Source organism: Excalfactoria chinensis, chromosome 3, assembly GCF_039878825.1.
Source record: "Excalfactoria chinensis isolate bCotChi1 chromosome 3, bCotChi1.hap2, whole genome shotgun sequence".
NCBI lineage: Eukaryota > Metazoa > Chordata > Aves > Galliformes > Phasianidae > Excalfactoria > Excalfactoria chinensis.
The window spans coordinates 37,209,448-37,223,255 of NC_092827.1; the positions used below are offsets into that span (position 1 = coordinate 37,209,448).

At 38.4% G+C, this 13,808-nt stretch overlaps 1 protein-coding gene across 4 annotated transcripts in view; it reads right to left on the bottom strand.

Moving 5' to 3' along the window:
* The window catches only part of FBXL4 (F-box and leucine rich repeat protein 4), a 54,705-nt gene that overhangs the window by 8,185 nt on the left and 32,712 nt on the right, over window positions 1-13,808 (bottom strand). For all 4 annotated transcript variants that reach the window (XM_072332829.1, XM_072332830.1, XM_072332832.1 and 1 more), the window contains exons 7-8: window positions 7,580-7,651; window positions 6,075-6,387 (exon numbers count right to left, since the gene is read on the bottom strand). In XM_072332829.1, coding sequence (XP_072188930.1) covers window positions 6,075-6,387; window positions 7,580-7,651 — 385 coding nt within the window. The remainder of the gene's footprint in view (window positions 1-6,074; window positions 6,388-7,579; window positions 7,652-13,808) is intronic.

Consider the following 13,808-nt stretch of genomic DNA (forward strand, 5'->3'; position numbering starts at 1 on the left):
TGCTTAGTTAAAAAAGAACAGTTGTTTGTTTTAAAGCTGCTAATACTGCACAAAAAGAACGCTAGTAACGCAATGTTTATTTACATTATTTCAATTAGATTTCAAATGAAGAACTTCTCAGTGGCAGCCTTTGTATAATGTTTGCCTTTAAGAAGCCTATTGCATTTCCCTACCTCAGCTATTCAATTAGATTGCTTGCTTCTTAGAAGAAACTTTACAACTTCAAGAGAAATTTCTAAATACAGAAGCTGACCAAAGAATCCAAGGCTACAAAACCCAGTGACCAGATCCCAGGCTTTGGCCTGAGGAAAACACTACACTACACTCATGTTCTTGTGACTTTTCTGCTGGCTGCAATGACTGGCACAGCACACACTATTATAGGCTCTTCTAATCCCAAATACATCAGCAAGGCTACTAGGACTCTGGAGCAGCTATACGTATTACACACACATCATGCAGGAACAGATCTCAAAAGACTACCACTGTTATCTTACATCACTCTGAAAGTCATTCCTCCTATTTATTTCCATGGAAATTACAACAGATACAATAATGTTACTTTTAGAAGAAAAAAATAATACTCAGCAACAACGCATCCACACATCCGCTGTAGCTGACTGAAATCCAGTCAGTGCAGAACATGATTCAGCTGACAAGTCATTGAAGTATGACTCAGTTGCCTGAAGTGCCTGGTGTTCCCTTGGGGCCACGCAGACACCCACACAGACCAAGCAGACAGGCCACAGGACTGACAGGAGACCCACGCCTTACTGCAGGTACATCCAACCCAAGGTCTGGCACATGTTGCAGCCCACCCCACTGCTGTCACACCACTGTGGTAGTGTAGTGGCTCTTCTACGAGAGACTCAGCCTGGCCCCAGATGCATAGCCATTGTTCAGCAACAACCAAACACTGCTGTGTGACCGACACTATCTGGGCTGACCAAGGAAGGGCGCAGAGCAACGCTGGCTCAAGTTATAGCAAATAATTTTATGCATTTTGACACATTGGCTAAGCACAGTCCTGTGAACAGCAGGAACAGGCAGGAGTGCTTTCTGTATTGATAAAGGAATTTGAGAACAAGTTTCAAGATTGCAAAAAAAAATCATCAATTTTTTGGTATACTAGTGACTCTACCTTCAGTCGACATAAATACAAGAATTTTAAACTGGAGGGCATAGAGCTGCAATCAGATATTTGACTCAAAGGAAAACTGATCACATCTCTATTAATAGACTTTTACAAGACCTATCTTACCTGAGAAAGGTAACCCTTGCTTCACAATCATGTCTTATTCACATCATCGCTTTTTGGCAGTACATGTATTTGTGAACAACTGCTGGCAAGGATGAAGCATAAGAAGAATACAATTTCATCAGTGCAGTGGTGCAATGAATCTGGCTATGGATAGGAAGACTGTAGGTTTGACTCCCGCCTAGCTTGTTCAGTCTTCCCCAGAACAAGAAGGATGCTGTGACTTTTAACTCTCTTACCATCATACAATCACTGTCACCACAGTGGCCAGGTGGTTGATACAGCAGTTCCATTGGCACACACATAAATTTTGTTATATTCTTTATTTACATCCCTTAATCATAATTGCACCACAATATCACTGTCATATCAGAAGAATTTGCTCTAATGTTTCAGCTGAAACTCCAAGAAAAAACTACACTCCCTTCCTTCTACCAAGCCTAAAATTGCTACTGCATTAGCATCTTCATTTAAAACTAGTTTTGTTTGACCATCTCAGCTTTTAAGATTAAAAACCCAAATGTTTCTACAAAATGCTATATAGAGATGCCTAGCCATTTTGTGTGTATGAGGATCCTCTTCATTCCTTCCTATCTGAACTCTGACAGTTGCCCTGTTGCTTGATTTAAGACTTTTAATGGATTTAGAACCAAATAGGTCATCCAAGTATGAGCTTCACTGCACCTCCTACTTTCTTCATCCCCAGACTTAGAATTTTACATTATGAAAAACCTTTTTCAAAGCTAAAAAGGCCAGTAATCTGGTCAGTGTTTGGTCATTCACACCAGCGGATAAGCAAACATTGTTCACAGACATTTGTGTTATACAAGGCATGATTAATGAGACACGTCTCTCAAAAGCATTTCAGAAGTACGACATAGCATATTTTTCCTTGCCTTTCAAAAACAGACAACATATGTAGTTACCGACACTGCATACTTTCCTATAGTTTGGAGGCTCCTGGACCTTTGCTATTTTACTACATTTTTTCCTACATTACCCATTACTTGGAGTAAATTCATAACCAGTGTACTAACATCTGCCTTTTTTTTCTGTTGCTCAGTTTGTATATTTCCTTATACTGAGGAAAAAGAAATATTCTGATATCCTTTTCATAAAAGGCACTTTGAGTAATGATTTATTTGCGAGAACGGTTATGTTTATTAGCTGTAAATGATTTCATTTATATGCACGATACATCCAAAATGCTCAAATTCTACAGCAGTTGAATGACTACAGAAGTGCCACACGTGGAAAACTGCCAGATTCACAAATTCTGGGGCAAAAGTTACTGCTACACAAATGATAATTAGGAACAATAAAGTTAAAGCAAAAAAAAAAATGGGCCTCCAGTAATTTCATTTAAAAATACACTCGTATGAAACTTTCAAAAGGGCGCACATGAAAAAAAAAAAAGAAAGGCTTTCAACTTTTACTCAAAAAGAACACATCGATGTTGCTGGGCTTAAACAAGGGCATACCTCAGAAATAACTAGCACTGTTCTCCCAGTCACTCTCACTTTTCCTTTTCTTCCCTAACCAACCAGATTAGCCTTTTATTTCACTCAATTTATAGGGCTCCAATTGGAAGTTTAAATGTGGTGCGCATTTATATGTTTGATCTGACTAGATATATGTTGATGCCCTCAACAGAAAGCTGAAGATTTTGACAGCTGGCAAGGGGGCAGTTGCATTTGCTGCTGCTCAGAAACACGTAGGACATGCTGGTATGTAGACAGTAGTATACAAATTCTGCAGTATCAAGGGCGCCTACTTTTTGTTACTCTTTGTGCAAGACAGAGACAGTTAAGACTTCTGGGAAGTGAGATTAATATGGCTTATTGTTCATCCTTGATAGCAACTGCTACTTACAGCAACGTAACTAAGCAGCTGATACGGCATACATTTAAAGCTATCGGCATTGTCAATTCAGGTGGTCTTGACATGAGGTTTCTGTTACAAGTTTTATAACACTGGACAATGTACTGCAACACTATAAAAAATGTCAGACAATCATAGCTGTATCACTCTACATTCCTCAAGTGAACAAAAAGCAGGGGAAATAATTCTGTACAGTTCACCATGTCTATCAGTGGAGAAGATGCAGGCAGAGAAGTAGAAGACACTTGTAAATGGGCAGCTCAGTATGTAATGGGTAAAAGAAGTATCAGAACTAAAAAAAAAAAACAAGAAACACAATTGAAGTACATCAGGTATGATGTACTTACATCATACTTCTTTCAAACTTTATGATATATGCAGCGGATATGAAACCAAGCCATGGCTTTAACAGAGCTTTAAGTAACTTTCTTAAGTATGCTTTACACACAATTCAAAGAGCTACCCATCAAACAATGCTTTATGTGGGCCAATAGTTTTATGCAGCTATTGGAAACTGGCAATTTTCATCTTCTTTCATTGCACGGATTCAAGAAGAAGGGAATTACTGAACAATAACAGAGACACCAAGAAAAGGACAGATGTGCAGCAAGCTGCAGGACCTACTTCCTTAGAATGGCATCCAGGGTCCATATAACTTTATTTTTTTTAATACTTAAAAGAAGAACATTTCAACAAGCTATCTTTCAGAGGCTTAGATTTCCTTCAGTCCTGAAAACAGGAGGAGTATACATTTTCTGTAACTGAACCAAGAATTCTTCCCTGCCATGTTTGTACGTTCTACCAGCTGTGCAGAGAAGCAAGCAAAGTATTGCCCATGCTGGTGACTATGCTGCAAGGTGAGACATTCTGGTCTCCACTTAGATAAGTTCCTGTATACAGCAAAATAAAATCAAGCTTTTATGCAGTGTAGTTGAGACAATATAAGTTCCCTTGCTGCATGCACTGCTAACCTAGCAGTAATACTTGTACGCCCTTAACATATGCATGTATAAGCCAGCCATTTCTTTGTTGTTTTCCTACTGTTTCCAAAATAGCTGGGTTGCTCCTTCACATGCACTGTATCACCTTGTACTGATTGATTGATTGCTTATAGTTGAGAAAAAAAAAGTTGTATTCTGCTAAGCATTCCTCTGAAGGAAGAAAGCAAATTGTAGGAGTAGACAGATTTTGGGTAACAACTTGTGGATAATTCAACTGGGTATCCTCTAGAGAGCACCCTGCTGAACACAACATGCAGTTTTATCAGGAAAGGCTGACTACAAACCCACCTGACTCAGTCATACCAGTAGGCACCTAGGGAATGGAACAGAATTCCTCTCCATGTTCAGATTTTTCTAGGAAAACACCAACGAGATGTTAAACTGAATTGAAATGTGAATTCAGTTGTTAAAGGAGAAGTGTGGCAAAAACCCTTCAGTGCTGGCAGAGAGGCAGCAGAACTAGCAGACTTATCTGCAGGCCTAACACAACTGAGCTATTCATTCCGCAGCCTTTGGTACAGTGAAAAGGTCAGACCGATTTGTGGGCAGACACAATTCCATTGTAACAGCATGTATGTGGGTGGTCAGGAGAACATACATGTTTATGAAAGACTGTATTCACTATGCCTTTTGGAAACTTTTCACTTCTGAACAGTGAAATGTATATCCCTGATAGTCTAGCTACAAAACAGATTCCCGTAACCACAGGCAAAAACATATATTACCACCTGAAAACTTATGCATTAATCCAAAATAATATGTATTAAGTGGACTTAAGTTTCCATCTGATCATTCTCCTTCCACGTTGGAGAGAAGGTAGCTTTCTCAATTATAGACGAGTAAAACGATTTCATGGTAAAAGAGCATTTACTATCTATACTGTAGTGACAACTTGCAGCCATATGATAAATTTTTGTAATGAGAAACACTGGTAAGCCTTAAGCTTGCTTGTAACATTCTTTGAGTAGAAGGCACTGTTTCTCTGGAGCATCACTTCCAACCTGAAGGTACTACTTTCTCAAGTTATTTAATACTGAAAATAGGCAATGCAGCTACTTTCTTCTCTTTTAGAATTTAAATCTTTGTTTTTCAACCAACCCTGTGAAAATAAGTCAAGATGAGGATGAAGAAATTTTCCCTACATCAATGTCAAGGCTACCATCATAGTCACAGACTGATCCTTTTAAAGATAATCTCACATTCCACTGCAGAAAGAATAAAACTACAACTCCCAAAGTCCTTACTCAAGAGTCCAATGTATATTTAGAATGGATTTCCCAAAATATTTTTAGCTATTGACACAGCAGAGGATTAGAAATCTAAGGTTTGATGCATTCTTTGCATCTCATCACTTCTTTCTCACCTCAGTGATAATTCCATTTAAAGTTTTGTTATTAATTACATCTTTTCTCTTTTAAGACAAATTCAATTCCTGTTAAAAGTGACAAAGATTGTTAATACTGCTTGGTGTACCTGCACTGTGCAAAAGCAGGAATCTGTTTATTAATCACAGATTCCCACTATAAATATACTTAGTCACACTTCACAGAAATAAAACAACAAAAGCAGGAGCAAGAAGAAGAGACTGGGTCTTCTGAAAGCAAAATGAAAAGATGTCCATTAAATATACTAATATACTTATAATGAAACTAAAAGTTACTGGAACAAATCCACACAATTCTCAGCTTAGGATTGTTTAATACTAAACAATCAAATTACACAGTCAGGAGAATCCAAAGAATTTACGTGTCAGAAAACCACTGCAGTTAATACTTTTCTTTCATTTTTTTCACCAGCTAAGCCATACTTTCATATAAATACATAAATATATACAAATACGAATAAGGCAGAAGGTTGACCACATGGATTTCTTTTATAACTCGTAGGCTTCTGAGAACAGTAAAATATAAACCAGTATTCCCACATTTTCTTACCCAATATATCTAGCTGCCGTAAATGAACACAGTTAGCTGCAAGCTCTTCGATGTCTGTGTCACACACAGACCTGTTGGCTGTGAGAAAGAGCTTTTGCAAGTTCGGAAGTTTACGTGCAAGGTTTGTGAAACAGCCCGTACTGCTCTGTAACGTGGGGCACCAGCCGAGATCAAGTTCTTCCAAAAGCTGGCAGCCTGAAGCCAACTCCGCTATTCCATTTTCAGTTATGTTTTTACATCTCCACAGATCCAGGCTGCGGAGCTTTTTGCATTTTGCTCCCATCATGCTTGCTATAAGATCATAGTCTTCAATCTGCAAGGAAAATAAACACTTTGTCATGTATACGGCCCTTCCAGACACACACAGGTGTTTCAAGATTCACTTGTTAACACATCTACAGATCCATCCTAAGCATTCATCGCTTCTAAAGAGCTCTGAAAATTACTCTCTGTACATTGAGGTCTACTCCTACATAAAACAAAAATAAAGTTCCTATTTACTCCCAGACATACCTGATTTTATATTCACTTGACACTGAAGATCAGTGAAAATGCAGTTTAGAAGTTCATTTTCTTTGAAAACCCCCTCCTTTTCTTCAAGAGATTTTAAAAACTGTATTTATGACAATAGGAACAGCAACTGTAAGTGTACATACATTAAAGAGGGCACCTATTTCCATTCTAGGTTGATCATCTGCTACACTTCCTTATGGAAGCTTTACTATTTACCTCAGACAAGCCAAAGGGGCTCAAAGTACCCCAACTCCACAGGTAGAAGGAATGAAATACACTATCAAAAATCATAGGAAGACTAGAGTTGCTGGAAAAAATAACATGTTGCCTTCCTCCTCTGTCCAAGAGTCAAAGTTGGGAAGGCTGAGTCAATTCTGCTTTGTCACTTGCTTCTGAAACTGCAGGGAAGTTTACCTGATGAGTTACCAGATGTATTTATCACCAGAGACAGCAAGTTAAGTCCCAGTGCATACAACCCTGACATGCAGATTCAATAAAGTTTAGATGAGCTCTGAGCAGGAATTCCAAGGCCCGTATTTTCTGCCTTTAATTCAGTGTGTGTGTGCCCAGGATGTCTACATGACACAAATAGCTTCTGTTGAAAACATTCTCGTGTTTATGACTGTAGTGTTGCACACAAGTGTTGGCTTGCTATGAATTATGACTTGGTCTGAATTTAGAACAAAAAAAAAAAAGTTGACTAGTTTGTTTTGGAAATAAGAAGTAGCTATGCACAAAAGAATTGTCCTCAAATTTAGGAAGAGTCTGAAGAACATTGGGGGGGGGGGGGGGAAACAAGCTAGATTTTAAGCCTACAAAACCAACATACAGTCTTTAAAAAGATGACTAAGTTACACCCGGCTTGAATCTTTCAGAAGTCTGATATCTCACCTAACATCAACCTAGCATTTAACATGACTTTGTGAAACACGGACCCGGGTCAAGTTTAGAAGTACAGGTGTGAATACCCACACAGCACTCCAGCTACTCACCATGACGCAGCTGCCCAGGCTGAGGTGTTGAAGCTCTGAGCAGAAGTTCAGGATACTGAGCAGGGCTGTTTGCTGCCACCAGAGAACGCATCAGAAGGAAATATGGAATGTGAAACAAAGAGAAGAGGTCAATTAAGCATTAAAGGCTGTCACTGCATTTCCTGAAACACGGCTCAAAACTCTGTTACAGACACCACAAATGCCACTTAATGAGTCCCCAGGTAATCTGCCCATTGATTGGCTTAAAGTAACAGTAATCATTACAAACCTTTACACAAGTCACTTCGGATGTGGTTTTGAATTGCCCTGAAGATACCTATACACTCATGACCTATCAGCTCATTTCCCACAGGAAAGATACAGAAGAATAAGTGTGGCAAGTTCAAACAGCAGGCAAGGCCAGACCAAAAACACAGAGGGCTGGTGACACACCAGCAGAACAGCAGAGCTCTGACATTCTCCCATCGGCCGCAGCCTGATGGAACTGCCAATAGAGCAGCACAGCATTGGGACCGAGCTGGTGACTTTAATGTCAAAGGAGTCTCCGTGCTGACAGGGATGCTGACAACCATTGAGCACCTGTCACTACCAGCATGCAGGCTGAAACAGATATAATGTGTACTTTACAGTCATGTTTCTGCCATTTATCACAGCCATTCTTTTCAGAAAGTACTGCACATTACTCAGCCTGAAATTATACTGGAACGCAGATGTATCTTACAAAATGTTAAGTACGTGGCTATTCTGTTCCATGACAAGAGAAACTTCGTGGTATTTTATTTGTGTTTCTAAGATAAAGACTCCTCTGCATTGTCTGTAGCCATATTCTGTTTTGTGGTTTGAAATGCACTCAAGAGCAAAGAAGGACACAGCCTGGGATTCAAAACAGAAACATCTGTGCATCATACTTCAAACATCTACCACTTTATTCATTTTCTGTAAGCTTGAAAACCGCATTAAGTTCCGTAACATATCAATAACTAAAGTCTGTGGATGTATATAGGATACACAACAGTGTCTCACATATACAAAAAAATAAGCAGTATACAAAGGGCAAGATCAACTGCTAACGTGTAGAACTCCTACAGGAATATCAGTACACAATTTGTAGACATGTGAACTATATAATCTATCTATATGTGCTAATATTAAGTTGCTTGTTTTCTCTAACTTTATGGTAAAATGCTTCGCTGAATTTTTTCAATCATTATATCCCAATGAAATGTGGCAGGAACATTATCTTTTCTCATGGCACTGTGAAGAACTACATGATCCCTTGCACTGAAACACTGCCAGATGCAGAACAGAGACAGAGGGTAGAGTATTCATGGAGACCATTCCAGACATCTAATTTAGGCACCTCAAGGGAGCAATTAGAAACACCCAACACTTAACATGGATGGAACTTCAGCTGCCAGCCTGGCCTTCTGAGATTTGATTTCCCAAAAGGAGCCTGAAGGTTGAGGGTACAAACAAGTCTTCCCCACAAATATCTTTGCAGAGGTCTTACAAAGCCACTGTCTGCTTGCACAATTGACTTTCATTTACGTTTTTAAAGAGAAGGGTAGACTAGGGAATTAAACATAAACGCATTAAAAAGTCATTATAGAAGAGGTAACACTTAGGAGCGCTTTAAAGCTAGTAAATGTGTATATATCCAATATGTTTTAACTGAAGTACGTATTAAGTAAGTGCTTTATTTGGAACATTAAAACTGAATAAACGAGCAACTCCAATAGAGTGAGACATCCTTTATTCTTTACTTCCCTGAAAGCTATGAGCTTTGGAACCCATTCAAACTTCCAAATTAAATAAATCCTCACATCTCTCTATAAATCTTAAGTATCAGAGCTCAATACATCAGTCTCTTAACATCCAATGCTAAGAAGGTTTTCTGCAGGTGACTTTACAATAAAACTGAATAACTCAATGTATTTGACCACGTTTTTGGTTGTTTGTTTTTTTTTCCTGCAATAGTTTCTACAGTGGAATTTAAACAATGGCCTGAAAGGACAGAAAACAGCAATACTTTTCCTTAATTGACGTAATTCAGAAGCATACAGATACTCTAAGCAGACTATAGAATGCAAGATCTATTCCATAATGACACTCCTTCAGGGAAGAGTGAAACAGGTAAGGAGATCAATATTCATAGTGGCCTTGATCACAAAAGTAAGCTGATGTGTTAACTTGAACAGGAATTCGGTGACTCTATCAGAATACTTTAGTCCAAGGGAGTCCTTCCTTTATTATATGCACTGAGTCCACATTTTTAGAGGTCTTTTCACAACTTGTATTAGCTAAAGTATTACCTTAAACAATTTAAAACAAAACAAAACAAAAAGGAGAAAGAACAACAGGAAGAAGATAAGCACTAGAAACGCAAGTAATAAAAAAGCATTGTGGCAGAACACCACAGCATACCATGGCACAGCCTGCCAAATCTAGCCCAAGAGTAAACAGTAAGTTACTCAACAGTAGCTATACTCATTGCAGGTTAATTCCTCTTCTGGTGTGCATACATGCCTCCACACAAGAAAGCAGACTTTCTTCAGAAGCTGTGTCTGTTCTTCTGTAACTGGAGGCAGTTTCTGCGTATGTCAAAAGAAAAAAAAGAAAAAGAAAAAAGAAAAAAAGAAAACAACCACCTTTCTTTGAATATGCCTAGTTGAGCCCCAGTCAGTTGTGAATACAGGTGGTAAAGGACATCAAAATGGCAGGTAAGAATGGCAGCTCACAGAATCCATATGCACTGCATATAAAGAACTACCATTGTAGTAACGTGACTGTTTCGAGCCATTTGTCTGTACAATTCATCTCTCTGACTTGTCTTGAACACAAGATGAGTGATTACACTCCTATGTAAGCAGAGAACAGTGAGGCAATCACCTGACCTTGAAGCTGTAAGGCGGGCCAAACCTCAGATGTCAGAGCTCATTATAAGAGGAGCAGAGGTCACCTAAATTCTGGACCAGCAAGCTTCAACTAGAGAGAATCCAATTTCACTTTCTCAGCCAAGCAGAGGCTGTCAAATCAAAGACTCCCCACATAACACTTCATTTGTGAGCTTAGTAGCCAAGATATGTATAGTTTGGAGACTTTCTAAGGTTTCCCTGCAGCAAAGGTAAGGGCTGGCTTTGTACCTGCTCCTCTTCATGCATGCTCAAACTGCAGAAGGAAAACAGTAGATACCTCAGTAGACCAAATTTCTTCTGCCATCCAATCAAAGCAATAACTGGTGAACAGTCAATTTTCATAAGATGGCACAAACAGCAGGAAGAGGAGTTCTAAGCAGCCGAATAGAATCCTATTATCCACTTCCAGGAATGATTTTCAGATGATGAAACTGCACACAGGTGAAGCCGTGTACAAATTGCTTGAAGAGAGAAGACTGGCATTAAGCTGCACAGAAGGTTGACATGATACTGCTGTTAAACACAGCCTTGTAGAACAGATTATAGAAATATTTTAGGGCACAACAGTTAGTCCTAAACCTCAGAAATTGGAAGGAGACACCCTGAAGAGTCTCTGAAGTCTTTAAGAACAGGCTAGACTAGCATGTCAGAAATGACATCAACAGAGATGATCCTGCCTTGGACAAGAAGAGAGAGATTACCTTTTGAAATCCTAACTCATTCCACACGAGACAGGAGAGTTCTGTCCAAACATGAATAAGTCTTTCATTTGGTAACACAGCTGGCCTGGAACACATTTCTGTGCTGTGTATACAGCAATTAAATAGCTGATACTGGACTAATTTCCATCCTACCTGCCTTTGTAAAGACCTTAAACATCACACGTACATTCTGACTTGCCAGTTGCCAGAGTGCAGCTGGCTTGAATGAACTGTGGAGAAATCGAATACTGGTGTAAAGAGTAATACACCTAGTGAGGCTGAATCCCGCTGCCATTTTTTCAGGACTTTTTGCATTCATGATCCAGCCAGAAGTGCAAATTATTTCTGATGTTGGTATGATAAGGAAAGCATCCAACAGACATCCTGAGATTAATATCCTTTCAAACAGAAAAGCCCCTTCTGTCTGCGGTACACTTGGCTCAGTCGTGAAAGATGCACTTTCAGTCTTGGACCATTTACTCACTGCAGTTTCATTGTCAAGGAGTCCAGAATAGAAAAGAAATGCTTAAGCTTTTTACAAATACAGAAGATGGCAATGATATACTGGCTATACTGTAATAAGAAGTGCGAAAACAACTGCAGTGCATTCTACCTATGGAATGCTAATGGAAGAACTACAGAGAAAGTAAAAACATAGTTTTATTTCTAAGGTTGGGATGGGTCTACACATTTTTATAAACTCTTTATAGAAAAATCTTTAAAACTGCCTTTACTTTTAATGCTGGGGCCAAAAAAAAAAAAAAAAAAAAATTAAAAAAAAAAATATATATATATATAATAAATAAACAGATGTCTTTTTTTCACCCTACAGTGTAATCAGAAGAAGCATGTCTGACATAGACCGGGAATTCTTTCAGCCCCCTCAATGAAACAAGACAGCCTAAATCTTTTACAAGACTTTTGTTCTCCTGTAATTTTTCCTTCCTTTTTTCTTTTTCCCTTAATGAAGTAAATGCTGACAAAATCTCAGACTCTGGTTAAGACCTGCTTTCTCCGTTGTTTAAACTAGACTTCCCTTGTTTCCTGTATTTTTTAATCACTGAATTACTAAATCCCTGGCTAACCACTTAGGCATGAAAAATTCTGAGTTTTGCATGAATATATATATATATCAACATTGAAATTTCAAGTTAGGGGTAGAAAAAAAAGCTTAAACCCCTTCCCTCCATAATTGCATTATATGAAAGGACAAAGTTGTTATTATTTTTTCTTATCGGTTCCAAATGACAACCTCATCTCCAGTGTTCCCTGCCCCATGGCCCCAACCCTGTTGTTTCCGCTTACGATCAAATAGTTATATAACATTAGTCTCAGGCAAATATCAGATAACGTTCCTATATTTGCAGGCTTACCACAACGAGAATATTGCATTTTTTCCATAATATTAAGGAATTAATTTAACAGAGTTCCTAAAGACCACAATTTCTTTTCTCATATTTCAGTTACTTATCTCTCCTTTAAAAACGCATCTTGAAGAGTCTCTGCAGTGAGTTGCTCTTGCATATGAATTTATGCATTTGGTATATTTAATAACAGGTGCTATCACAGTATTTACTGATGTTTCTAGGTGTCAATTTCATCTTACTCTACTGATCTACATTAGAATTCTGCTTAAAATATTTGCTTTCAGGTTAGAATCAGGCTATCTAGGACTATATTAACCAACTGTACCAGCTAACAATTCTACTACTTGATTTCACGAGCAATCACCTTTTCATAAAGCAAATAGAAAATCATCAAAACATTTTATCAGGCAAACAATAAAGATTTACAGAACCCTAAATACTCAGAAGTCACATGCTGTTTGCATACAAGTCAGATCCACATTTCTCAACACACTCTGCTAAGAAAGTTAATAAAACAATCAGACATTCACTGTAGGACATCAAAAAACAGTATACATGTGATGCAACACGGTTGTATTTTGGGATGCTATTAATCTGACAGAACACCTGACAACGGTATTCCCTTCAGTAAGAACTAATAACCTGAATGAAAACTCAACATGCAAGTGTGTTAACCTGGCAAGCAGGAGATAACTGCAGAGCACTCTTGAGTACTCTGTCTTCCTAATAAAAGTCACCAGCAATGTCCCGTCCCTTAAAATTTTGCAATGAGAAACAAACAGAAAGGAGAACTGGGGATCTACAGACTGAGGCCAATGCAACGTACCGTATCTCTCAATCCTTCAGCTGAACCCATATTGTCCTAAGTCGGGCCTTCAAAATATTTTCAGAAATTCATTCACAAAAAGCTCTATCTACTCACAATCTGGACAGGGGTTTTCCTTTTGTCCTCAAAAGGAGATCAAAACCAGCTGGTTCAGGCTGACAAATTTACAATTATGGGAACAAATTTGATCAAAACAATTCAGACTTCAGCATACACATAATAAGTGCTGCCTGTACCACTGCAGATACAAAACTGTTTCATAGAGAACTGTCTTGTCCTGCACAGAAGTAATACGGCACAGCAATTACTGTCACACAGACAAAAAGTAAAAATGGCTAGATCTTATATAACATCTATAAAGATGTTACTTTCTTTAGAAAGTAACAAATGAACATACCATACATGTCCCACCTTTAACAC